General features: G+C 54.4%; 1 protein-coding gene across 16 annotated transcripts in view; it reads right to left on the minus strand.

The window, feature by feature from the left end:
• Nucleotides 1-902: 902 nt before the first annotated feature.
• Nucleotides 903-24,209, minus strand: part of TLE3 (TLE family member 3, transcriptional corepressor) — a 47,589-nt gene continuing 24,282 nt past the window's right edge. For 3 of the 16 annotated variants that reach the window (XM_037010068.2, XM_037010063.2, XM_037010066.2), the window contains 14 exons: nt 17,185-17,389; nt 15,728-15,744; nt 12,019-12,138; nt 11,107-11,157; nt 10,284-10,436; nt 9,699-9,840; nt 8,959-9,158; nt 8,100-8,176; nt 6,898-7,258; nt 6,403-6,650; nt 5,916-6,063; nt 4,910-5,060; nt 3,965-4,041; nt 903-2,905 (listed from right to left, as the gene is read on the minus strand). In XM_037010068.2, the coding sequence (XP_036865963.2) occupies nt 2,798-2,905; nt 3,965-4,041; nt 4,910-5,060; nt 5,916-6,063; nt 6,403-6,650; nt 6,898-7,258; nt 8,100-8,176; nt 8,959-9,158; nt 9,699-9,840; nt 10,284-10,436; nt 11,107-11,157; nt 12,019-12,138; nt 15,728-15,744; nt 17,185-17,389 (2,058 nt within the window). In that variant the 3' untranslated portion in view covers nt 903-2,797. The remainder of the gene's footprint in view (nt 2,906-3,964; nt 4,042-4,909; nt 5,061-5,915; nt 6,064-6,402; nt 6,651-6,897; nt 7,259-8,099; nt 8,177-8,958; nt 9,159-9,698; nt 9,841-10,283; nt 10,437-11,106; nt 11,158-12,018; nt 12,139-15,727; nt 15,745-17,184; nt 17,390-24,209) is intronic. The other 13 variants (XM_037010070.2, XM_073212093.1, XM_037010075.2 and 10 more) reach the window with 9 other exon arrangements.

Below are 24,209 nucleotides of genomic sequence, written 5' to 3' on the forward strand. Positions count from 1 at the left end.
GCCTCAGATCAGCATTTTTCCTAAGTGTCAGAAGCTTCTCCTCTCTAAGCTGAGAGGACATCTCTCCAACAAAATGACCCCTTTGTGTATACAGTCCAGCTGTCCTTTCTAGACTTAGAATACAGACCGTGCTTTATTCTAATAATCACTCCTCTTTTAAAATGGCAAATTCCCTTTCTCATATGAAATGACAGCAGGCAACTGTTTGTGCTAATTTATGACTGACAAAATAAGGAGCTGGAAACCATGTTCGTCCCCATTTCTGGGAGAGATTTCTGTAATGGGTGCATAAAGTCCAACAGCCTGGGGACCACCCCAACCCAGCCCTGCCTCCCTGGGGACACTGACCTGCACGTTCTAGCTGCTGCTCCTACAAATCCCTCCCCCTAACGCCTTCAAAAGCACGCCTTTCTGAACTAGAGATTGGGGGTCCCCCCACATCTACATTTGTAAAGCTTACAAAAGATGGTGTAGGTTTTCAGGACCTACATGTTCACAGACACACTTCAGTTTCGCTTGAAGTTCATCACATTTCATTCTTTTGCCTAAAGATCTTGCATTTTCAGCCATACAGGAATTTGGTGTCCCCTCCGTCCTACCCACCTGGCCAGAGGAAACCCCCCTAGTTCCCACCCCACCACTCCTTGGTGCTTTCAGGACCAGGGGACAGCACAGGGATGGTATCATGAGAGCCCCTTAACTGTTCTGCAAGATCAGACTGTTGGCTTGGGGAGTGGGGAAACACACGGGGAGTGCTTTGAAATGAGAGGAGCTTATGTTTACAGGTGAAAAAGGAAACTGCCCAGGATCTAGCACACGAGGGTGACAGTGGCCCCAGCTCTCTTTTTGAGGGAAGACTGGCAAACTGAGTGGGAGAGGCAATTAAAACGCAACAATCAAGCCAACCTTTAAATAGCAACTTTTAAAAATATAAAAACAGCTCATTACAATGACTTTTCATTTTCTTTTTTCTTCAGGAATCAACTTTCTTCTACCCTCACCCTCCTCCCTTGTGGCCAGAGCCTTAACAAGAGGTGGCAGACAAACAATCTGAGACCCAGAGACGGAGAAACACTCTAAATGGCCCCCACCCCACCTCAGGGAGGCACAGGGCGCCTGGCCAGCCTCCGTACCCGCCGCCTCTGTCAGGGAGGCTGCTGGGGGTGACCAAGGTCACCAAGGGGTGCAGCTTTCCCTGGAGCCCATGCTGCCTTCTTACCAGGCAGAATCGCACATTATAAAATATCCATAAAAATGCAGTATAAAAATTATCTCCCATATGCTACATCCATGGAGAGCCCACCACCAGGACTCACAATGACCTTTAGCTTTTGTTTGAAAGAAAAAAAGACCTAAAGGAAAAAACAACCCAAATCCTAAAACCTCAGAACATTTGGGGTACCAAAAAGTGGTACCTGCAGGAGACGATGTTTACCTGTAACCTGTTTGGGGTCAGGAGAGAAAGCTGCAAGGAGTAACCGAGTGTGCTAGGACCGGAGCCCCCGTCCCCGGGTCCTAGTCCCTGCCGCCTCGAGGCCCTGCCCAGGCTCCCGCAGGGGAGGGAATCCCTCAGACTCACAACCCTGCTGGTTAAACACATCTTTTCCCATCTAGGGAGAGAGGGGGGAGTCGTAGGCAGGAAAGGGGGAGAAGGCATTCTGTAAAAGGACATCACTTCTAATTCTTTTTATTCAAATTAAAAAAAAAAAAAGCACCCACATCAGTTGCTGTTTTTCTCTGGTAGCTCCCTGAGCTGAGTTGCTATGCTTTCTCCTAACTTTTTGTCCTTTTTAGGTTGTGTCCAAAGATTAAGAAGGGCCGGAGATGGAGTTCCTGTGAACTTCCATCTCTCGTCGCGGTAACTAAGTGTGCACCAAAGAGAGACTGAGGCGGAGGAGGAGAACATGAGAGAGAGAGAGAGAGACAGAGAGAGAGACAGAGAGAACAAGGGTCGGACCCCTGAGAGAGGGAGGGAGGCGAGAGAGGGCCAGGGGCAGGCAGAGCATGGCGGCCACAGAGAAAGGCGACCTTCTGTTCATGTCAGGCTGGCACCATCTCAGGCTCTGTCCATCCGTCAGTCCATGTGGTGCAAAATCCTGACATACCTCGGCCAATTCCAAGTCCACGTGGAGGCACACTCTTCCGGCGGCCCCTTACAGTCCATCCAGTTGCCAGCTGCAGCTCCCTTCCCCTCCCCCTCCCCGCCTCCCCTTCCCAGATGGGAACTTCTGTTTAAAAGAAAAAAAAAAGAAAAAAGCCACCACCATGAGTGGATTACAAATACAGCAGGCGAAACACACGGCTAGCGTTGCCAGGGGGGACGGGGCCTCCTCCCCCACTGACCAGTCCGAGATAGGAGTCTGTTATTTACATTTTTCACAAATTTTGTGCGCTGCACAAGTGGGAGAATGAAACCCCCCTCCTCCAGCACAGACACGGGGTCCACTCCAGTGTCCCTGACCCAGGGCAGGGGACAGATCGAAAAGAATCAAAAGAAACGGGGAGGAAAGGGATTCATGAGGGTATCTGAAGGGGCTGGAGCAACCAGCCTTCCAATCTATTTGTAGCATCTGCCAGGATGGTTAGGGGGAAGGAAGAGGAGAGAGATCTGTCCAAGTCTGTGAGACACAGCCATCCACGCCCAGGAATCCGACCTGACGGGGCGGGTGCCCTCAGCCCTGGCACCTGCGGCCGTCCACCGTCCGACCTCCACCATCCGCGGGGCCCCTTGCGGGGTCTCCCTGTCACAGCCGAGTCTGTTTCCCCCAGAGTCTGACGGCCCTGTTAGAGTCCTGGTTTAGTAGATGACCTCATAAACCGTGGCCTTCTTGTCACCAGAGCCGGTTACAATATATTTGTCATCCGCTGAAATGTCACAACTCAAGACAGACGAGGATTCCTTGGACTGGAGGAGGAAGACAAGGAGGGGCAGGAGGACGTGGGAAGAAAGACAGACAGAAATTCACTTTCTTGGTACTCAACACGCTTTAGGCGTTACCTCTGCATTAAATCGCCCTTTACCTGCGCTGGAGCCCCGGTCCTGGGCACACACAGCAAGGAATGCAAATACAGCCCAAAGACGTGCTTTCAGTTACACGCATCCCTTCCTCCTACTTTCTCCCAAGGAAAAGCTCATTAACAGAGTGCAGTGTGATTTTTAAGTTGTGAGGCTCAAAACAGAGCACTTTAGCATGAGCCTTCTCTTCCGAGTTTGCACATCAGAGGCAGCATCTCTGAGCTGGGAGTACGAATCTGCAGACCAGATACTCAGCCTGCGGGGTTAAGCAAAGGCTTGGCACCTGACTTCTGAAGGATCTACTGTCACTAGAGAGATGCTCAAAGTTATGCACGTAACACACTGGACGCCAGACATTGCCGGCCTGGTTCCAGAAAGTGGCTACTGGCCGAGTGCACGTAAGCATAATTATGTGTGTGCAAGTACGTGAGTGCGAGCAAGTGGGCATGTGAAAGAGTGAGAGAGTACAATACATAGGGCCCCAGTTCTTGAAAAATCATGAAAAGCTCTTCCTTTTCTCCTATCTCTTTCTGGACCGTTTTTCTCCAGTCCTACCTCTCTCCTTTCACTGCAATTTGAAATGAAATGCAAACTTACTTGAGTTTTAGGGGACACTGCACTGAAAAAAGCTGCTCGGCTTGCTCTCCTGCCCAGCACACCTCTGTGAGGGCTCGGGGTGCAGGCCAGGGCTAAGAGCATGTTTTTATTCCTCTTTGCCCTAGAAATCCTTCAAGAGCCCTTGCTTGAAAGCCCTTGAGGGGTCAGAGGTCACTAGCAGCAGAGCGCTCCACTGATGTCCTTAAGCCCTGGCCCTTGGAGGACCCAGCAAGGGCTCCACTCAGGAAGGGGCCAGAAGGGGCGGGGGCAAGTCCACTATCCCCACCCCATTCCCACAGACAGGCCGACTCTGGGTAGAATCAAGAGGGGCGCTGGGATGGTGGATGGTACCTGGAATATGCTGGCTCCATATGGTGTCCTCCAGGCATTGAGAAGGTTATCTTTCCCAGTGCTCACAAACCACTTGCCTGTAGATGCAAGGCAAAGGAAGGTCAGGCTGTGGCCTGCAGCCCCCTAAAGCAAGCCCCGCCCCAGCCCCAGCCAGCTGCCATGGAAACCCCGTTGTGAACCGCTAACTGGTACTCAGCCAACTCTTCGCTTGTGTGAAAGGCATTTTGTAAGTGAGACACATGACAGACACGTGGACACCCACCGGACAGCTTTTTCAACAATCGAGGGGCAGGGGCGGGCAGGGCTGGCACAGAAAACAGGATTTATAGTTTATCACACCAGTTACCCTGCCCTAAATGATTCCTTTTAAAGCCACTTAAGTTGACTGACCCTTCTCAATTCTACTACTGGAAGACAGCAGAAAATACTGAAATGGCAAAGTCCTGAGCATCTGGACAGCTGGCTGAAGCTGGTGGTCAGCAGGTCCCTTATTTTGCAGGCACTCAGCCAGGGCTCTGCCTGTGTTAATGCACTAAAGCTACCCAAAACCCCAGGGCAGGTGCCAAGCCACTCCCGGGCCACAGAGACCCACTGGGATTCAGAGGATGGGCTGTGCCCAAGGCTGCAGAGCTCGCCAGTGGAGGACCAGATATGCCAATCCAGGGCCACTGGCCATCAAGGAGTCTCAACCACCTGGAGGAATTGGCCACAGGGCCGAGTACTGTTCCTTGGCCCTAGGTCAGCACACACTGGTGCTGGCCTGGTGTTATGGGTGCTTGGTACCCGCCCTGCACTAATATTTGCACTCGAGCATGGGAGATGCTGCTTGGGGTCAGGCGGCCTGGTTCCGGAAGCCAGCTCACTTTGGGACTCTGCCCCTCCTGTTTGGGCCCCTCCTCTGCGCACAGAGCAGGCCGGGCGAGGCCCCCGTCCCCTGAGGCTCACCACAGTAGGCGAACTTGAGGGACAGCACGCAGCTCTCGTGCAGGTGCAGCTGGTACTTGTCAGGCTTGGTGTGGTGCAGCACCTCCACGTTGCTACTCTCCATGCCCACGGCCAGCCATTCCCCCGTGGGGCAGTAGCCCAGCGAGAAGATCTGCAGGGCGGACCGGACTGAGCTCAGCACCCTGTGCCCTCCAGGCCCAGGGGCTCCTCGAAGGCCTGCTCAGGGCCCTGAGGGCGGAGTCCCATCACTCCCCACGCACCTCTCCACCTGCCATTTGCAAAGCAAAGCTCCCATTCTCTCAGCACAACAACCCAGAGGTATGGGATATCATTTTTTACCCCTATTTTATAGGTAAGGAAGTTGAGGCTGAGAGGTTGCTAACTCTGGGAAGTAAGTGAAAGAGCCAGGATTCAAAGTCAGAGGTGGCACAGACATTTCACTTTCAAAGTGACTCTGTCTCGGTGACTTTTTGCCTTTTCTTAAGAGAGTAAATAAAACACTAAAACATTAAATATATAAGATTACCATATTAAAACGAGCAATTAAAAATAGCAACACAAATAATAATACCTAGCTGCTACAGAATGCTTTCTATGAGCCAGGGTTATGCTAAGACTTTCACAGGAACCATTTCTGGTGCTCACCAAACCTATGAGGTAGTGACTAATACCACCATCCTGTGAGTGAGAAAAAGTCCAAAGTGCTCAAAAGCAGAGGGGCAGGGAATGAAATCTCAGCAGTTGGCTCCAGTATGTCCAACTCCAAGGCCTTAGTGATTCTATTTCATTGCCACTTCCTACAGGAAGCTGTCCCAGATTGTTCAGGTTGGTCTCAGGTCCATTTGCAACAACCGCCTGGGAGGGTCCCTTCGACCCGCTCCTGCGGGTCCCCCGCTGGGACCCAGGGGACACGCTGCTCTGCCAGGGCAGGAGGGCCTCCCGCTCGTAGGACCCCCACTGGGACCCAGGAGACATGCTGCTCTGCCAGGGCAGCAGAGCCACACACCTGCGAGGTAAAGTCGTGCTGCTGTAGCTGTCGGCCCTCCCGCAGGTCCCAGGAGCGCACAGTGTTGTCTAAGCCCCCGGTCCACAGCTTGGTGCCATCGTGGGAGATGTCTATGCAGCTGGCCCCATCCGTGTGGCCCTGGAACTGTCTGTGACAGCCAAGCGGGAGGAGGGTGGGTGCCAGGGAACTACGGCACCAATGGAATTCCACCCTCCCAGGCCTACAGCAGCTCCACCTCTTCCCAGAGCTTCTGCAGGCTCCTGGGTGAAGGAGCCCTCCATCCCCTGCCCACACGGAGCAGCTGGCACACAGCTGCCCCCTTGCGCGAGGCAGGCCAAGCTGGCTTTTTACCTGGGTATCCCTCGCCTACACTGTCCTGGCCACCTCATGGCGTCTCAGGCAGGTCCAGTCACAGCAACACCAGGCAGGGTGACCAGCACAACCTTCCTGAGGACGAGGCAGCCCTGCTCCCCTCCCATGGCCTCACCTGACCAGGGTCTGGTTGTGCAGGTCCCACACGGCAATGTTCCCATCGCTGCAGCAGGAGAAGCAGACTTTGGCGTCAGGGCTGATGGCCAGGGCATAGCAGGCAGGCGCCGAGGACGTCAGCTCGGCCTTGATGCGGGGTGTGGGCGAGGCCAGGTCCCAGATGGTGAGCGTGCTGGCCTCGCCGCCCACGATGAGCGTGCGCCCGTCAGGGAGCAGCTTGCACGAGCGGATGTAGTTGTCCCTGTTCTGGAGGGAAAAGGAGCGGTGTTGAGCTCTGCCCGCCTCCCCTCCCGGGGTAGGAGCGTCGTGCCCACCCTCGCCACCTCTGCTCATATCCTGCTCTTGCTCACAGCTACTGCCAGGCTGCCCCCATCCCTCATTCACAGCCCTTCAATCTTTCACACAGTTCACCAACCCCAGGAGGTCAGTGTCACCTCCACTTTTAGACGGTAAAAACCAGAGCTCAGAGAGGTTAGTCAGCTTGCTCACTCACCCACCAATGCAGGGTTGAGCCAGGCCAGGTGGATGGGCGGCTCCCCCTGGCCCAGGCTGCCCGCTTTCCTGTGCCAGCTACAGGAGATGCCCACAGCCCTGGGATCCTCACCAGGCAGTCCAGCTGGGATATGGGGCTTTTGCTGCCTGGCTGGCTGATGTCCCAGATCTTCACGCAGCCCTTGCCGCCTGTGTAGACATGCCGCGTGGGGTTGCTGATGGTCACAGCACACACCACCTCCCCATGGCTGAGCGTGTTGATCTGCCGGGCGTGCCTTGGAATGCCGGGGCCTGCCAGGGCGTCGTGGGGGAAGGGCACAGGCTGCATCTGCCCATCGGCACTCACATGGAAAGAGTATGCTCTGAAAGGGTGAGAACCGTCACTGCCACCGTCCCCAGCACTCCCAAGCTCCCACAGGTCCTGCCCAGGCCAACCAGCTCTACCCCAACTAGCCTCCTGGCCTCCTGGTGCCCCCTCCCCAAATATCAGGGACCCCAAGGAACCCCAACCTTCTTGGACCTGTTCTACCAGGGTGGGGACTGGTGAACATTCCCAGCTTTGACTTCTGTCCCTGCTTACACATCCTTGCTCCAAACCTGGTCACTAGTCCCACATGTGGCTTGGAATGTCCTCTCCCACATCTCTAACATCCCTAACATGCCAGCTCTGGAAAGGACCCAGCTTGACTGCCATCTGTTTAGGAGCCAGTGGTAGTCAGGAGGGAAATCCATTTGCTCCCCACACTCCTCGCCCTAAATGACTTGTAGAATACACAGCAGAGCTGGGGGTGAGGCAGCAGGGCCCACCCACTGTTTGGGGCTACTGTGGGTGCCAGCTGGAGGCGTTTCCAGCAGGCAGAACCCAAAAGAGCCCCCACGGCCAGTGCGGCTCTATGTCAAGTTGGTTAGGAAGCCCCAACATCTGAAGAGCTTGTTCCCTGTCTCCCGGGGCCCAGTGACCACACCCTCAACTCCCTTCTCCTCTCCCCTTTAGAGGGATCCCCTGGGCTTATGGTGAGTGTGGCCAGGCAGCAGTTTCCAGGGGTTACTACCTGGCCCATGAGTATTTCTAGACGTGCAGGCAGCTTCCCCTGGGGGAGGTTCCCCAGGGCCAGGGGTGGGTGGGTGTGGACGCGGGCTTGCGCATTCTCATTCTCCCCTGGCTTCCCCCACAGGCATGCCGGAAGGATGGCCAAAACTTACGGTTTTCCGCCAGGAATGGAAGCAAGGCTGGAGGGCAGACCTGTGGCCCTCATGGGTGGATGAGGGTCAAAACCAACCTGCAAGGCACAACAAAGCCGGCTCTGAATGAAGGGTGCCGCTGTACATCTCCCCAGCTCGGACTCCTCCTCTGCCACTTCCTGGGTGCCGCCCACACAGGGCTGCCTCTTCAGAGCCCGAAGGACAGCCAAGCAGAGCCAAACCCATGTTTCAGGAGGAACACAGGCCCGGGTGGGCCAAGTGCCTTGCCCAGGACAGTGGCAGGGACAGGGTGACAGTCTAGACCCCTCAGCTCTGAGCCGGTATCCTCCAGCCCCATCCCCCTTGGCTCCCTCCCCTGGTGCCCCAGTGGGCCTCTCATGTGGACAGGAGGCCATCCTAGGTATGGAAGGTAAAGAGCAGAACCATCTCCTGAAAAAGGGCCCTACTCTGCGAGCCCGAATCCAAACTGCTCACCAGCAACAGCACCCAACTCTTGGTATGACAAGCAGCCCCGTTTACCAGCCCCTGCTATGTGGGAAGTCCCTGACTCATCTTGGTATTCCCATCCCCACAGAGACTGGGAAGAGGTGTCAGCCCCACTTCCCAGACAGAAAAGGGTGACCCGGGGAGGCTGCACTGTGTGAGGTCACACGGTGGCTAGTGGGCAAGCAGGGGGGGACCCAGGTCTGCTGACCCCAAAATGTGTGTTCCTTTCTTGTTTCTGATACATACTCTACCACAAAAGGCAGCTGACTGGTCAGAAGACTCCGGGGGTCCTCTTTGGTGTGCAGGAAGTGCCTCCCCAAACCCCGCCACTCACTGCCCAGCCCCCCAAAAAGGAGCCAAAAGGTCTACGTACAGCTCCAAAGCTCACCATTGGCGATCGGCCATAGGCGGCAGCGGCGGCGGCGGCGGCGGCACTCATCTGGGGCGGGAGGTTGTGGAGGCCGGCGTAAGCGCTGGGGCTGGTGAGCGAGCCGTTCATCTCATGGTGGCCCATCATGGCAAAGGGTGCTGCGTAGGAGCTGGTGATGGAGATGGGCGTGCGCAGGGCTGAGGCTGCAGGGAGGCAGGCATCAGCTAGCTGGCCATTAAGGGCAGCGGGCCCCACCTCCTTCCAGGAAAAAGTATGGGTCCCGCCCAGCAGTAGTCCTTCCTACATCCTAACGCTGCTTGCTCCAGGCAGTCCTCTCAGATTAAACCCACCTAACTGGGATCTCCATTTCCATAGCCCAAGAAGGTTTGAGATAAGAGATGTGTCCTCCTCTTTTCATAAAGCAGGACGTGGAAGCCAGTTTTTCAGAGCTTCACAGATATAAAGACAGAGGTGGGTACAAACCACGGACATCCTGACCTGTGTGAAGTTCCTTCCACATGCCTAGCCTAGCAGTGGCCCCAGTAAGTCCTGATGTCAGTGTTAAAGCACCAGGTGTCCATCTCCTTCTCAAACCTGACCATATGTACCCCCAGAGGCAGGCCTGGGAAAGCCCCAACTCCAACATATCCCCTGGTGCTCTGGCCTGCCTATGCAGTCCCAGCCCTGGCCTGGGGCACACCCCTCCCCCTCAAGCATGGTCAGTCCAGTGCCATCGTGCCTACCCATTATACCTATCGGGTCCACGCCTGGAGGTTTGCCCGGCATTGACCGGAGCCCTGGGGTCGTGCTGGTGCCTGGAGTTGGTGCATCGTTCCTTGGAGTTGGTGTGTTGGACTTGAGCCCAGGGGTGGAGGATTTGTCATTCTGAAGAGGGAAGATGCGGAGACCACAGGAAGCCATGAAGATTCCTTTCTCCCCAGAGCTGGGCATTCAGAGCCAACACAAGCCCTGCGCCAGTCACCCCGTGAGCCCAGCACCAGCCCCCATTTTGAACTTTATGCCCAACCCCTCAATTCTGTCCAACCTCATTTGACAGCAACTGTAGTGACTTTTCCCATTTTATCGATGCAGCAACCAAAGTTTAGAAATGTTAACTAACTATAATTAGCACCAGGCCCAGGCAGTAAGTGGTAATGTCAGCATTTGAACTCAGGTCAAACCCCAACCCATATTCTTTCTACTCCACCCCTCTGCCCTCCAATGAGCACCACTCCAGCTCCAGTCCCTTTTCCAGAACTTTCTTCTTCACCCTTACCCGCCCCAGTTCTCTCCCAGCCTCTGTGGTGCCAGGGGGAGACCCCACATACATGACCAAGGTCTTTGGTCTTGGAGGAAGGTGTGCTGCTGGAGGAGGCCACTGAGGCGGGGCTGGTCGGGGCGTCCTTTTTCAGGCCACGGGCCTTGTCCAGCCCATTCTCAGGAGGCGAGTGTGCTGGGCTGACCCGAGGTGTTGCTGGGTCCTGTAGACACAAGTGATGCAGAAATGCACTGAAAGTAACACCTAGCCTAGAGTCATCCCCGCTCTGGGAATGGGAAGGAAGCAGGCAAATGATGGGAAGAGGCGTGGCTGAGAGAGGCTGGGGGCTCCAGAGCGGAGGCGATTAGTTCTTAATAATCTAGTCTGAATCCTTCATCCCACAGATGGGGAGACTGAGGCCTGGGTTGAGCAGAGTTGTGGGGGTGATGGCCCAAGATCGAACATAAGTTCAGGACTTAAATCTTGGCAGCTGGGCCTCCCAGCCATATGCAGATCCCTCTAGCTCCTCCTTCCCTGCTGAGGTTGATCCCAGGGGACTCAGCACCCAGCTCAAGATCCCAGGGGTGATGGGGAGAACAGAGCTGGCCTGGAGGACCATGAGGAACAGACGGTCCTACCTGGGGATCGTTAGGGGTCCCTCTCTGGAAACCCATCCTAGGAACCACTCGGTGCCCATGAATGCCCAGATACCACGCAGCAAGCCCTGCCCGGCTCCTGCTGACCAGCCTGATGCCCCAGCACCAAAGACCTTATCACCCTGCGCAGGCTGCTGGTAATGTTGGCATAGCAGCCAAGATATAATAGGCCCAGGGAAGGTACAATTTTAAACCTCCTAAACCCAGAGCCGCCCAGCAACCTGGGCCTGCCCTTACCTCATTGGAAACATCCACCACCAGATCATCGCTCTTGTCTCCGTCACTGTCCTGCAACCAAAACAGAGAAGCCAGTAAGAGGCCGTGCCCTCCCACCCCTGCTTCTACCAGCCAGGTGCTGAACCAGCCTAACCCATCTCCAGGCTCTCTCCACTCAGCCCTTCACCTTGGTGTTTCCCAGCCCAGCCCTCCAAGCTTGGGTCTCTCAGCTCTGTACCCATGAGCAGCCGTACCATCACCTGCTCCATGACAGAATTTCTAAGCTCCCTTTAACTTGTCTCTCTGGGGCCAGGCAGCCCTTTCCAGCTGGTTTGGTTGCACCATCATTTACCAGTAAGAGTGCTAACCTTGTTCCCTCTATTCCACTACCCCGTGGGCGTGGTGATTAGCCCTGTCTCCCAGAAACGAGGCTGAGGCTTCAAGCTGTGCACTGCAGCCAAAGCCACAGAGCAGCCATGGGGCTCACTCAACAGGGCTTGTCACGAGACCACTGGACCCCAGCACTTAATCAACCTCTTCCCCGTCCCAGCTCTCACCCCTGCACAGCCTGGCAGAGCAGACATGTCAACCACACTGTGGGTCAAAGTGGGGTCACTGGGGATGCCCCCCCTGGAGCAGACTGGCCCTCTGGGAGGGCTGTAATGGCAGCACAGAGTTGTCGGGCCATCTGGGGGAGGCACCCATAGCTCCCTCAGACCCTACGGAGGCCAGGACAACTTCCTCATTCATTCCTTCCTGGCTGCGGCTGACATGCTCACAATGTGCGTGTGCAGGACCTCCCCACCCAGGCCACCGGCCCTCCTGCCCCCACCTGTGCCTCTCTGACTCACCCACACTCAGCCCCGGGGGTTCTCCCACACCCGGACCTACACAACCCAAACCCAGGGACTCCCGCCGCACCCTCACACATACATATCGGCTCAGACTGTCTTTTTCCTCTGCTTTCCGTTTCTTGGCTTCCATGCTGTATTCTGCAGAGCCCCGGTGCTTCTCACTGGCCCGGAGGCTCTCCGAGGGTGACACGGAGTTATTCTGGAAGCAAGAGGGAGATCTAATGTGAACATTCCACGCATGCGGAGACATGGCTAAGTGCAGGTGACTCAGGTGGCCAGCCGAGGTCCTGTGTACCCTTCAAGTCCGGCTCCACTGGGGCCTTGCCAAGGCAGACTTCCCAACTCTCTAAACCAGGTCCCCCGGAGCATCACAATTTTCTTTTTTAACAATGCCACTGATATTAAATAACCTTGCAATGAGCTTCTGACCTATGAGACTACCAGCTCCATGAGGGTGGGCATCACATATTTCCTTCACCACCCATCCTGTGCCTGCCTGCTCCTCATTTGCTCAAAGATGGGATAAGCAGAATTTGCACCAAATTTTGAAAGATGGGGCTGAGCCAATGAACTGGAGCCATGCTCAATACTTCATCTGCTGAACCTGACAGGACTGGGGAGACAGGCAGGTACGGGCAAAGTCAGGTGCCAGCAGGCCTCCTAGGCATAGGTGGGCAACTTGGTCTTTTGTGTCAATGTCCCACTACTCTATCGTGTGACCTCCGGCAACTTTACATGAGTATCAGCATAATAAAGAAACAAATAATTCGACATCTGAAGCCTTTCTCTCTGAAAGACAGGAAAAAGCCTAAGGGCAGAAGAGCCACACTGTTAGCAGTGCTGGGAAGGAAGGGGCCCGACAGGCTGGGAAATGTGCCTTGAGTCCTCAGCAGGGGGCAACACAAAGGAAACCCAAGTTTTTCAGGCCTGGAGGAGCCTAGTGAGTTCTCACGTCAACTACACAGTAAGAAGGAACTAGAAAAGTTTAGAACTTGAGGCCCGGGACAAGGGAAGATGCGCCAACAGCCGAGGCAGCACCTGGAGCTGGGAACAGACCCGTCCTGGAGGGGGAGAGCTGCCCGTGGAGGGGCCCCTGCTGGCTCGCGGTGTCACCGGTGGTCCCAGGTGGCATGCATTATGTGGCTGGAGAGTACCAGCTGGGGAGCTACATGCAGGGGCACCTGCCAGCAGACCTCTGAGCCAAGAGGGTAGTATCACTGCCCCTTTGGCGGACTGTTGACGTTTACTTCTTTCTAAGAGATCCAACTACACCTGCCCGCACTCACGCAGCACCTGCCCACCCTTTTCTGAGCACCTGTCCCGGATCAGGCCTGGACTAGCTACTGAGGACGGAGGAATGGGCCAACACAGTCCCTGCCTTCCAAGAGCTTGCAGTTCAGCTGCAGGGAAGAAAAAGGCCAGCTCCCCAACATCCCCACAGAGGGGCATGACAAGGCCATGTGGGGACACAGAGCGACGCCTATTCAAAGAAACGGGCATCAAAGGCAGGTTGGACGAGTCCGCCCCACCTTCCTGAAGGCCAGTGGCGGCACTGGAGGGAAGGTGCGGGAACGAGCCACAGAACTTCATTTCCTTTCCTAAGCTAGTTTCTGGGCAGCCCTTCCCTGCCAAGTTTCTGCCTGAAGCAAATTAAAATGGCAGAGTTATCAAGCCTTGAAAAAATGGAGGTTATAATGGAACCGCAGCCCGGCCCCCCCACAGCCGTGGAAGGGCAGCGCGAGGTGCCCAGCCACAATTCAGTTAGGTGCCGCAAGCGCCCGCTGAAATCACCGTCCTTTCATTTCATTTCCTCCGACAGTGGCCACCCCATGCGAAGCAGAAATGCTTCTGGCCCCACTCCCCTCAGGCGGGCGGGCGGGGAGAGGGGGCATGCGGCTGCTCGCATTTCTCCTCACGACCCAGTATGGGCGCAGGAGAACAGCAAGCTCTTTCTTCTCATGCAGTCAGGCTGAAAACCCTCACTGCTACTGGAGAGAGTCATGTCAGGCATTTAGCGGCATCGATCCAGCCCGCCTCTGGCTGGCAGGCGGCCAAAAACTAAGTATTTTTTATTGCTTCGGCTAGGCAAGGAAATATGAATGAAGCTACCTCTAATTGGACTCCAGACCAACCCCTCTGGGACAGCTTCCAGCCCGTCGTCCACCGCCCCCCCGCCCCTCTGCCACGGCCCTGTCCTTCCTGCTGGGGGCCTCATCTGCTGACAACCTGGTTTTCCAAAGGGCTGATTACTTCAGTCTCTCCCGCCTGTGACACCATCACCACATGCTCACAGCCCTCTGGCCTCTCCCCTGAGCTGTCCGCCTGGCCCCAGCACGGTGTCTTGACTCATTCCCATGGGACTCTGCCGCAGTCCAAGTGTGCCCCCTGCTCTCTGAGTCTGACGTGCATGGCTGTTGGATAGCATTGTGGAGTAAAGAGCTCAGCTCTTGGGGGTTCCCCACAAGTTTCTTTTAGCAGAAAGCTTTCACAGCCTGGAGCACAAAGCCAAAAGTAAAGAGGGATGAGGATGAGGACGACGTGAAGACAGGAAAGGAGTTGGGCTTCCAGCTCCCATTTTGCTCTGCAGCAGTTAACCAGGTTATCTCCAGGTAATCTCCCGGATCCCGGGTCCTGTTCTGAGGGGTCTTCCTAACTAAGCTGCGAGGCTGGCCAGGAAGGAATATACCCATGTTACATATAAAGAAACTGAGGCCTGTAGAGGCCAAGAGAGCTTCCCAGTGCCCCATGGAGCTGGGAGCTGACTTAAGCCTTGAGGTGTCCAGTCTGGCCATTGTCCTATCTAGGCAAACCGCCTCTCCAAAAATGCTACCTTTTGAGGATCAACACTAAAGCAAACAAAATGGATTTTAGGTTGTTTTTCCTTTCTTACGTATCTAGGTATTCCTGGGTCCGAATGTGGACCTGCACATCTGTACGCAAGCCAAGAGGGAATGAGAGAATCACTGCTAATGGGAGATTTAAAAGAGTGAGCCTGGTTGGAGGGCTGGGAGGGGACAGGGGTCGGAAGGGAGGAGCTGACAGAGGAAGCCACTAGCTAGATGGTTAGTTAACTGCCTGACCTTCCAAGTCCTACTTAACTGAAGTAATAGCCAAAACCATCCTAACAGATTAGACAGGCCCAGATACAAGGACGGCGATGAGGAATAAAACAGCTCTGCTAATCGCTGGGGAATTTTTTTTATCCAGACTCCACTGCACTCATTCAGAAGGCTTATTCACTTGAAACAGAACCTCTGAGCCTCAGTGTGATCAGAAAGATTTACAACAAATCTCAGAGCTGGCAGACACGCAGGCAGCCTGGCCTTAATGCTCACGTGCTAGCACTTCCTTAAAACAAGTTAAAGCCAAGACAGGGAGAAACCTTAAGGGTTTAGAAGAAATGAGGATGCTAGAGGATTGTATAGGGAACAGCACACGTAGGGGTGGGGAAGCCCGGCATGTACACCCAGGTCCTAAGCCCTGCATTCCACCCCATGACTCCACAACCGCTGGTGGAGGACCCGGGGATGGCCAGCCAATCTCTCCAGTCAATCACCTTTCCTATGGAAGGGAGTTAAGAGTCATTTAGCTTAAGCACTTCATTTGACAAATGACAGACCTAAAAGCCTGGAGATGAGGGCTTCCCCAACTGAAGGTCACTTCCCACTTGTGCCAACAACTCCTATTTCATGACACCCTCCTCCCCCTGCCCCAGGAGCCCACGTGGTCCCCTTCTCCTCCTCCCAGCACCAAACACGCCCCACAGGTTCCAGAGTGCTGACACTTACCGCATTGGAGTCTCTCTCTTTGGGGACGAAAGGCCAGGACAGGAGGAGAGTCAGTCCGCCCCGCAAGACAGAAAGACAAAAAAGAAAGGACAAAGGTCAGTCTCATCCAGCTGGCTTTTATGCTTTGCTAGTTCAAGGGTTTTTAAGTGGGCAGCAGGCCTGATTCTGAGTCACTGTGGGTCAGCCGAGGCAGGGCCATTAGGTGAGGTTTCTCAGCTTGGCAATTAACCACCCAGTGCCAATGCTTCCCCAGTCCCCCAAGTCCCGGGTGGGGCTGGGGGTGCGGAGGGGCCGTGGCCTAGCTCTCCCTGACATGCCAAGGACACCAAGGCTGTTAGCGGTTTTGAAAGCTGCAAGTTTGGGAAGGATTACACTACGTAAAGTATCTGTAGGATCTGGGAGTTGAGAACATTATTAAAAAATAAAAGGAATGTGGGAGTGGTTTTTGTTGTTTTTTCATTAACACCATTCTCTTGTTTCTTTGCCAAGAAGCCCCAGGAAGCTGAAGCCTCTGATGGTTTGCCCAGCCACACACTAGCTCCCTGATTTTCCCCACTGCTGTGGGGAGGCCCTCTTCCTCTGCCAAGGGGACCATCCACCTGCAAGGACAGGTATTCTGTTTCTGGTTCCCACGATCTGTCACCAACCCGTGGCCAGGGTAGGACGGTGACGCTCCAGGCCCCTGGTGCCCAAAAGTGGTGCCCAGAGGAGCTTGGATGGTGCTGGCCATTTGCCCCGGTAAACAGCTAAGGGCCAGTCACATCATCACGTTGTATACCTTAAACTTACACCATGTTGTATTTCAATTACATCTCAAAAAAACAAAAACAAACAAACTCTAAGGGCAGACTACATCAGGTAGCAGTTTTTGTAGAGGGTCTGCCAGGGAGCCCTCACCAACCAAGCCTCCTCAGGCCCTATTTGCTACGGCTTCTGGGGTACACCCAGTCAGGGCCGGGTGACGGGTCGGGGGAAGTTCTTTCCAAGTCTTTGCAATCATCTCCCTGCAGTGCAGCCATAGCTTCCTCCAGGGATTTGGCCCTTGTCCTCAGAGGACTAATGATCTTGGTGAGGACAAACATCTTCCAGGGGCAGGATACAAGAAAAGAGACAGCAGAGGGCTTGGCCTTGGGACCCCAACTCTTCAACTCTCGGGGATTGCAAACGGCCCTCTGCGGGGCTGGGAAGGCATCTCCGAGGGATGCGCTGGGGCCGGCCCCCATGAACAGGAATGGGGAGGGCGCTGCGGACAGGCAGCCACATTGTCTGCCAGGGCGGAAAATACCAGAACATCAGAGACTAGGGAGTGAGGCTCTGGTCTCCGTGCACCAGCAGCTCATTAGATGACTCCAGGCCATCTGCTAGCTCCGGTCCCGGGGTCCTGGCAGCAGCGCCTGCTGTGGGGCCACTGGAGCTTCCCCAACCCCGACCCCCTGCCTCCACCCGCCCGGGCGCACCTCTGTGGTCCAGCTCGTGGTGGTTCTTCTCATCCTTCACCGCCAGGTGGGCCTGGCCGCCCAGTGCGCCCAGCGCCAGCAGCCCTGAGCTGCTCCCGGTCACGGGGGGGACGCCCGGAGGCTGCAGGCCCGACGGGTGGGGCGGCAGCTGCACGGGGGGGCCGTGCGCGGCGTGCGACAGGTGCTGCGCCTGCAGCTGCTGCTGCTGCGAGAGGGGCGGGCGCGTGAGCGGCGGGCGGGCGCCGGGACCCCGCGGACCCCGCAGACCCCGCCCGGCGGCCCGGCATGCGGCGTGGCTGGAGGGAGGCTGCTAATGGGCCACAACGCAGACACAGGATTTATGCTTCCGACACTCGGCTCCTCCCTGGCCCCAACTTCAGGGCAGTTTCTCAGTGACTGAGATATATGAAGCGCGCACTTATAAACCACACAGCCATCAGGGCTGCCTCCGCGAGGGGATCTGTTCTTAAGCTCCTAGAAGCTATGCGTTGGCTTGCTGTGTCACTTGCCTTCAGACACCAGCCGCCGGCCTCCCCCACCCAGAGCCCGCATCCTGGGGAAGACTGCCTAGTTCTGAGGAACCCCAGGCCTGCCTTACAGAGCTGCGACAGGCCACAGCAGAAAAGTAGGGATCGAGGGGAGCTTGGGACCAGGGTAATAAACGCTAATGTCACAGGACGTCAGAGTGGAGGGGAGGGTAACAAGAGGTGTCTAGGCTTTGGAACCCGATAGACCAGTATTCAGATCAGCTCTGGCACTTACTAGCTGTATGACCTCGGGCAGGTTATGTGGTAACAATAGCTAACATTTACCAGAGGCTTATAATGGGCCCCCCACTGTCCTAAAATCTCCACATGCATTAACTCAGCATTATCATCAACAGCACGGGTGACAAGCCCCAAGCAAAGATTCCCATCCTGGCTCTGGAAGCCTGAAGAGCCTCGCAAAGCACTACAGCTACAGAATTTTCTCCTCCCTGTCCTCATCTCACACCCAAGGGACTGGTGGAAGCAGCCTTAGTTCTCATAAAATGCCTTTTATCTTATCATTCCTAAGACTGTGCCAGGAACCACAGGGTTAGGCTATACCACAGCCAAATGCTTTCTCAGGAGTGGCTGGGTCTGGGGTGTGCTGATAGCCACCTATGCATACGCCTTTCTCTCAACTTCCCAAGAGTAGGGAACCTACATCTTCTGAATGGCTGAGTGAATGCCTGGGTACTTTCCAAATATTATCTACGACTCTCCAACCACCTGGCAAAGGAGGGGCTGTGCCCATTTTACAGATGGCACACTGACACTTGACAGCTGCAGTGGGTGGCTAGTAATTAGCCAAGTCCCACCACTGATGAGTGGGGTCTGGACTCTGATCTGTCAACCACCAACTTCATTCAAAGAATGTTTCTAAGGAGACCCCCAAAGCCAGAGGAGTTGGGGGGCAGACAGGGGAAAGTGACAAAGAACAAAAATCTGACAAGCTCGCCTATTAAAGTGAACTGGCTTTCAGGCCCCTGACCAACAACAGAACACAGTGAGGCTCAAGAAGCAGTTAAGTGTTTGAGGTCAGGAATTTAAGGGCCCCAGTCTCCCCCAATTAAACCACAAACTGCCAACCTGACCACCCCAAAGTTAAGAGCAAACACAGCCACCACAGCACCCCTGACCCCAGGGGGCTTGTTTCTCAGCTCTGGGTGATAAGCTGGGACCTGTGGCCATCAGTCAAGATCCGGGACACCTGTTATTGGGCAGTTTCTGTAAGTTGCTGGTGCTCCCATTGTGGGCGGACCCCAACCTGCCCTGAGATGCCAGAGCAGAAACAAAGCTGAGGGGCTCCTGGAGCTGGCATCACGGGAGCCCAGTGCTCTAGGCAGGGGACTCCGGCTCTTCTAGGACAGGACTTTACACCTGAGCTCCCCAACCTTTTTCTTAAAGAAAACGTCTTATTACAAAAATAATACATGCTCACTGTTAGAAAATATTAAAAGTATAGATTAAAAGAGGTTTTCTAAAAAAATTACCCTTTAATCCTACCCCCACAGAAAGATTGTTAACCTGTTTAGACTCTCCTTTACAGAATCTACAAGTTTTAAGTGTATTTCTATACACATGGGCTTTTGTTAATCTTACTGCTCTGCAACTGGATTTTAATTTCAGAATGCTCTGTACAAATCAGAGTCCTTTTTAATGGTTACATACTATTCCCTGGTACAGCCAAACCCACCCAGTGTTACCTAGACTCCTGGTTTTAAAATGAGTCTCTGCCCAGGGCCCTCTGGTTTTTACACCAATTGCTGGTAGGCCCTTTAATTCTGCCCATGCTATACAGTAAAACCCCAGAAAGCAAACACTGAAGTATTTAATCCACTTTTGACAGTGGATCACTGGAGGAAGAGAAGAGAAAGAGGAGGGGGAGGATGGCTTCAAAGAAGTGGCTCTGCTGCTTGGGTAAAAGGCTGACTCCTCCCATGAACAGTTCTGCTTTGAGATCTGCTTCTCTTTTGAGCTTATTTAAGATTTGTACTCATGGAAAGATGCAGTTGAGTAACTCTGAACACCCTGATTCTTCCCTGACCAGGTAAGATTTGCCCTCTTACCCAACCTTCCATGCTCGACCTTGCCCACTTCAAATGCCAGCTCCTCTGGAAGCTCTCCCCATCATCCTGGTCAGAACAGATTTCTCCGTTCTTAAGAGTTCTAACAACTCAGACTGGAGCCAAACAAGATGGGTGCCCACCTCTATATTTCATCAGCTAGGAAACCTTAGATGAGTCAGGGGACCTCTCTGGGCCTCAGTTTCCTCGTCTGCAAAATGGACATCAGAACGTAGCCCATCTCTTCGGACCATATAAGGATACCATTACTACATGTAAAAGCAAAGTAGGTGCTCAGTTAACATTAGCAAATGCTTTGACTAGACTGCAGGTTTTTCATCTTTATAATGCTTGGCAACTTGTGAGTTACAGAAAGACAGGAACCTTATTTTATCTACCCAGCACTTCAAATAATGCCTGGCATGTTTGCTTAGTGTACATTTGCTGGGTAAATAAGTGACAATGTTAGAAAAGATATACATGGAAAGGCTAGGAAGAAAGTTGGCAGAGTGGCTCTCTCCAAAAGTGACCGTCACCTCCCAGATCCATGCTTACTCTCTCAGGCCCAATTAGATGTAGCTAGAGCAGAGAGTTGGGACAAGGGACATTAGTGGGGGGACGTGCTTCTCTGAAAGATGAACAAGTGAACCAGCATGGGAAATGTGGGACAAAAGCTGCAGTTGGCTTTTTGGAAAACAGAGGCTTTCAAAGCTGCTGAGCTATTGAGAGGGGGGTTTTGTGCTGCAACACGTTATACGGGAGCATCTTCCTTGCAACCGAAAGGAAATATCCACGTACTTCTTATCTTCAAGAACAGGAGCCCCCTTCCACAGCCAGAAATCCCCCAAGATCTCCTTTGTGTGGTTTAAAGGTACAATCAGAAGCACCCACCAGGTCCAGGAAGCGGGGAGACAAGAGCTGACCTCTACAGCTTCTCTCTGGGGGCGAGGGTAGGAGCTAGGGCTTGCTGGGTGGAGGGTCTGACAAGTCTTGCTTGCAAAAGAGAATGAAACAGTGTTCTCCTCAGTGGGGTGGGGTAGCTGGCTGCCACTGGTCTACGGGTTTTGCTGATTCCATGCCACGGCCCTAGTCCCTCTGCCTACAGACAGGCAGGGCAGAGCATGGCCTTCCTATCCTGTGATGCATCCCTGACTTCAGGGGATGATGTGCTGAAATGCAGTGACATCTGAGTGGCAGGGTGACATTATTTCCAACTGGGGAGAAAGCATCAAGTCCACGGTCCGAGAGGGCCCCAAGCTCACTGCCTTCCAACAGTTGGTCTCCAATTTCTACTACTCCTTCTAATACCAAGACTTCTCCATCCATCATGGAAAAGGGAGTCAACAATACGCTACCTCCAACCCCCAAAGAGGGGCTAGGCATCTGGAAACAAGCCCACTCATGAGCGTTCACGTCTCCCCCTTTTACATTTCATGCCAGAACCACGTGCATGTCAAAGAACGTGTCCCGTGGGGCATAAGTATGTCCTTGTCCTCCACCCATGTGCCAAGTGCCCCTGCCCTGGGCTCAGAAGTACAGCCACTTACAGGAGAGGTTGATGGGAAAGAGCTTGCTTGCAGTCTATGGATTATGCACATCACCCTTTACACCTTTGCTAGCTGACTGAATGCTTCACTTCTCAGGTTCATGATTTGGGTTAAACTCAGTGAAGTTTTCTAAGCATTTCCAGACTCAAGACCCACCAAGAACTCTCACCAGAGGAAGCACAGAGTCCTGACAGCATGAAATGAATACTGCCTGCCCTCCAGTGTCCCTCCTGCTGCCTGTGGCCGCTGGGCCGGCCCCACAGCTCCCCACTGAATCTTGCTCCTGCGCTCTTCAACAGCTTTTACTGCTCACAGCGACCCTTGTTCACCCCACGTCAGAGATGAGGATGGGCTCAGGCAGGCTGAGTGACGCTGCTGAGCAGGAAGCAACCAGAGCCTGGACTCAAACCCAGCATCACTTCTCGCCACCACAGCCGCCCGGCTGAGCAGAACAGAGGCACCCTAAGGTACGCTCTTGCCGTCCTCCTCCTGTGACAGCTGACCACCGAGCCCAGCTCATCAGTGTGCCCTGGAGTGGATGCCAGAACTTTCGGTATGGCTTCAAAATACTGTTTAGTTTGTGACAAGCTACAACCTTTCTTCCTCTTCTTCATCCCCAGCTTAAAAAAACAAAAGCACTTCTGAAGGTCTCTTTCACTATAATTTCCAAGGGAATACAATACAGACCAAATCTGTCAGTGGACAAGTGGGGAGACAGCCCTCTACCCACCAGGTTCAGTCACCTTGGGTTGGAGCAGAGTGATGTGAAAAAAGGGTTCTGGAAATGGTTGATTCGGCCACTTGCGGGGGTGGGGGGCGGGTCTCTGATCTGCCTGGGGATGCTGCCTGCACACTGCTGCCACGGGATAAAATTTCCCCCTTGTGTTCAGGAATCTTGACCCTCAAAAGTATTCCCCAATAATCTGTATCCAAGAAAAAGGGGCATGTAACAGTAACGGGTCCACAGGAACTAGCTCCTGCCAAGCCTCACTAGCAGAGAGACAGCTTTGGGCCTATCTTCCCTACATGGATATTCCAGTCCCTGTGGCCCCACAGTGGAGTGGGTGTGCTGGGCCAGCAAGTCTGGGTCCCTTCCATCTGCCCCTTGGTCGCCTCTCCCCCCACACCAACCTGGCACTGAATCCTGGTCTTTCTCAGTGGGAGAGAAATACTCCAATCCATGCAATAAATAGGCCACTAGCTACAGGCATGCGCAGGCCAGATACATCCAACTCATCTCTCATCTCTGAGTTGAGCCAAGATGCCACCCCAGAAGCCTTCCACTCCATGCCCAAGAGAGCCATGAACTGACCACATGGGCACATCACAGGAAACTCGCCTAGCCCTCCTCCACCCCTTCACAAATGGGGAAACTGAGGCCTGGAGGACCAAAGCGACTTACCTAAAGCCCTGCAAACCCCCAAACCAGGGGCCGAGCTACTTCTCCCTCCAGAGAGGCAAGTCCAGCAGCAAGACAGTGGAAGCTACCAGTTGCTCCTCAGAGCTGCTGAGTCCTTCCCGTCACTGCTCATTCCTGCTGGGGCCAAAACACCCGCCCTTCTGCCACAGTCCACGGCCTTCCCGGCTCCCTGCCACCCTCTCCACCACCGCACGTTCCTGAGTCAGCTCAGCTGTGAGCCTGCTCTCCCCTCTCCTCCCTGATGAGACGAGGCTCCTTGGCGGGGGTGCAGTCGAGCCTGGCTCCCCAGTGGGAGCGTGCCTCAGCTGTCCCCGATTCCTGCCTTGTGAGGCTCTGGCAGGCACAGCGATTAGACGGCTGCCTGCTTAATGACAGGGTGACGGCGGCATTCACTCAGAGCTGGAGAAGCAATTACCTTGAAAATGGGGGTCACAGGCCCCACTCGTTGGCTTTAATTGAATTCCAATATCTGCCTCCAGCTGCCTTGACCTAACTCGCAGCTTCCTAAATACTACTTAAAGGAAGTGGAGCTAATCCAAGCCACCCTTCTTCCCCAATTTCACTCTTTTCTTAGAATGAAAAAAAAAAAAAATTATTTTCATGAAAGGATTTTAATTCCAAAGAGGGAGGCAGAGCAGGAGAATGGGAGGGCTTGGTCTGGAAACTTCCAAGAGCTTCCCAGAAAGAAAATGGAGATGAGGAGCTGGAAGAGGGGACATTTCAGAAGGCAGAATTCAATGCACTTCCCACCCCTGCACCCCTCTTCTACCGCTATGACCTGAGCCACCGAGCCACTGAGAGAGAGGACGCAGGCCCCACACTAGGGCTAGACCAGGGACGGGGTGGGGCAGAGAAGAGCCCTGGGCTGGGAGTCAGCCCCTGGCCTCTGGCCGGGCTTGGCTCCTGACCATGAATCACTTCTGTCTGTAAAACAAGGACACTGGCTAGGACAGTGGTTCTACACTAAGGGCCATTCCCCCAATCCTGTAGGACATTTGGCAATGTCTCCAGACATGTTTGGGTGTCACAACTGTGTGGGGGTGGTGGGTAGAGGCCAGGGCTGCTGCTGAACACCCTGCATTGCACAAGACAGGCCCCACACCAAAGTATCCGACCCCAAATGTCACTAGGTGCCCAGGCTGAAGAACTCTGGCTAGATGATCTCAGAGACAATACATTTTCCGATATTCTGATTTCTCCCTTGGGGCTACTGCCTCCCAGCTCAATAGCTAAACAGTGAGCACTTACGAACTCATGTTCCCCTTTCCAGACTCCTCTCTGCTCCTCCCACATAGTGAGTGAGGGTCTGCTCCTCCCCCAATGCTGCTAGGCCTCCAACCAGGCTAATGCATCCATGCTGTCCCAGAGCAGTAGTCAGCAGCTGCCAGGGCTCCAACTGGGACAGAACTACACCACCACCAGGGGCCCCGGTGGCATGACGGGGGGTTAGGGTCCACCAGCGTCACTC

The sequence above is a fragment of the Manis javanica genome, chromosome 8, assembly GCF_040802235.1.
Source record: "Manis javanica isolate MJ-LG chromosome 8, MJ_LKY, whole genome shotgun sequence".
Lineage (NCBI taxonomy): Eukaryota > Metazoa > Chordata > Mammalia > Pholidota > Manidae > Manis > Manis javanica.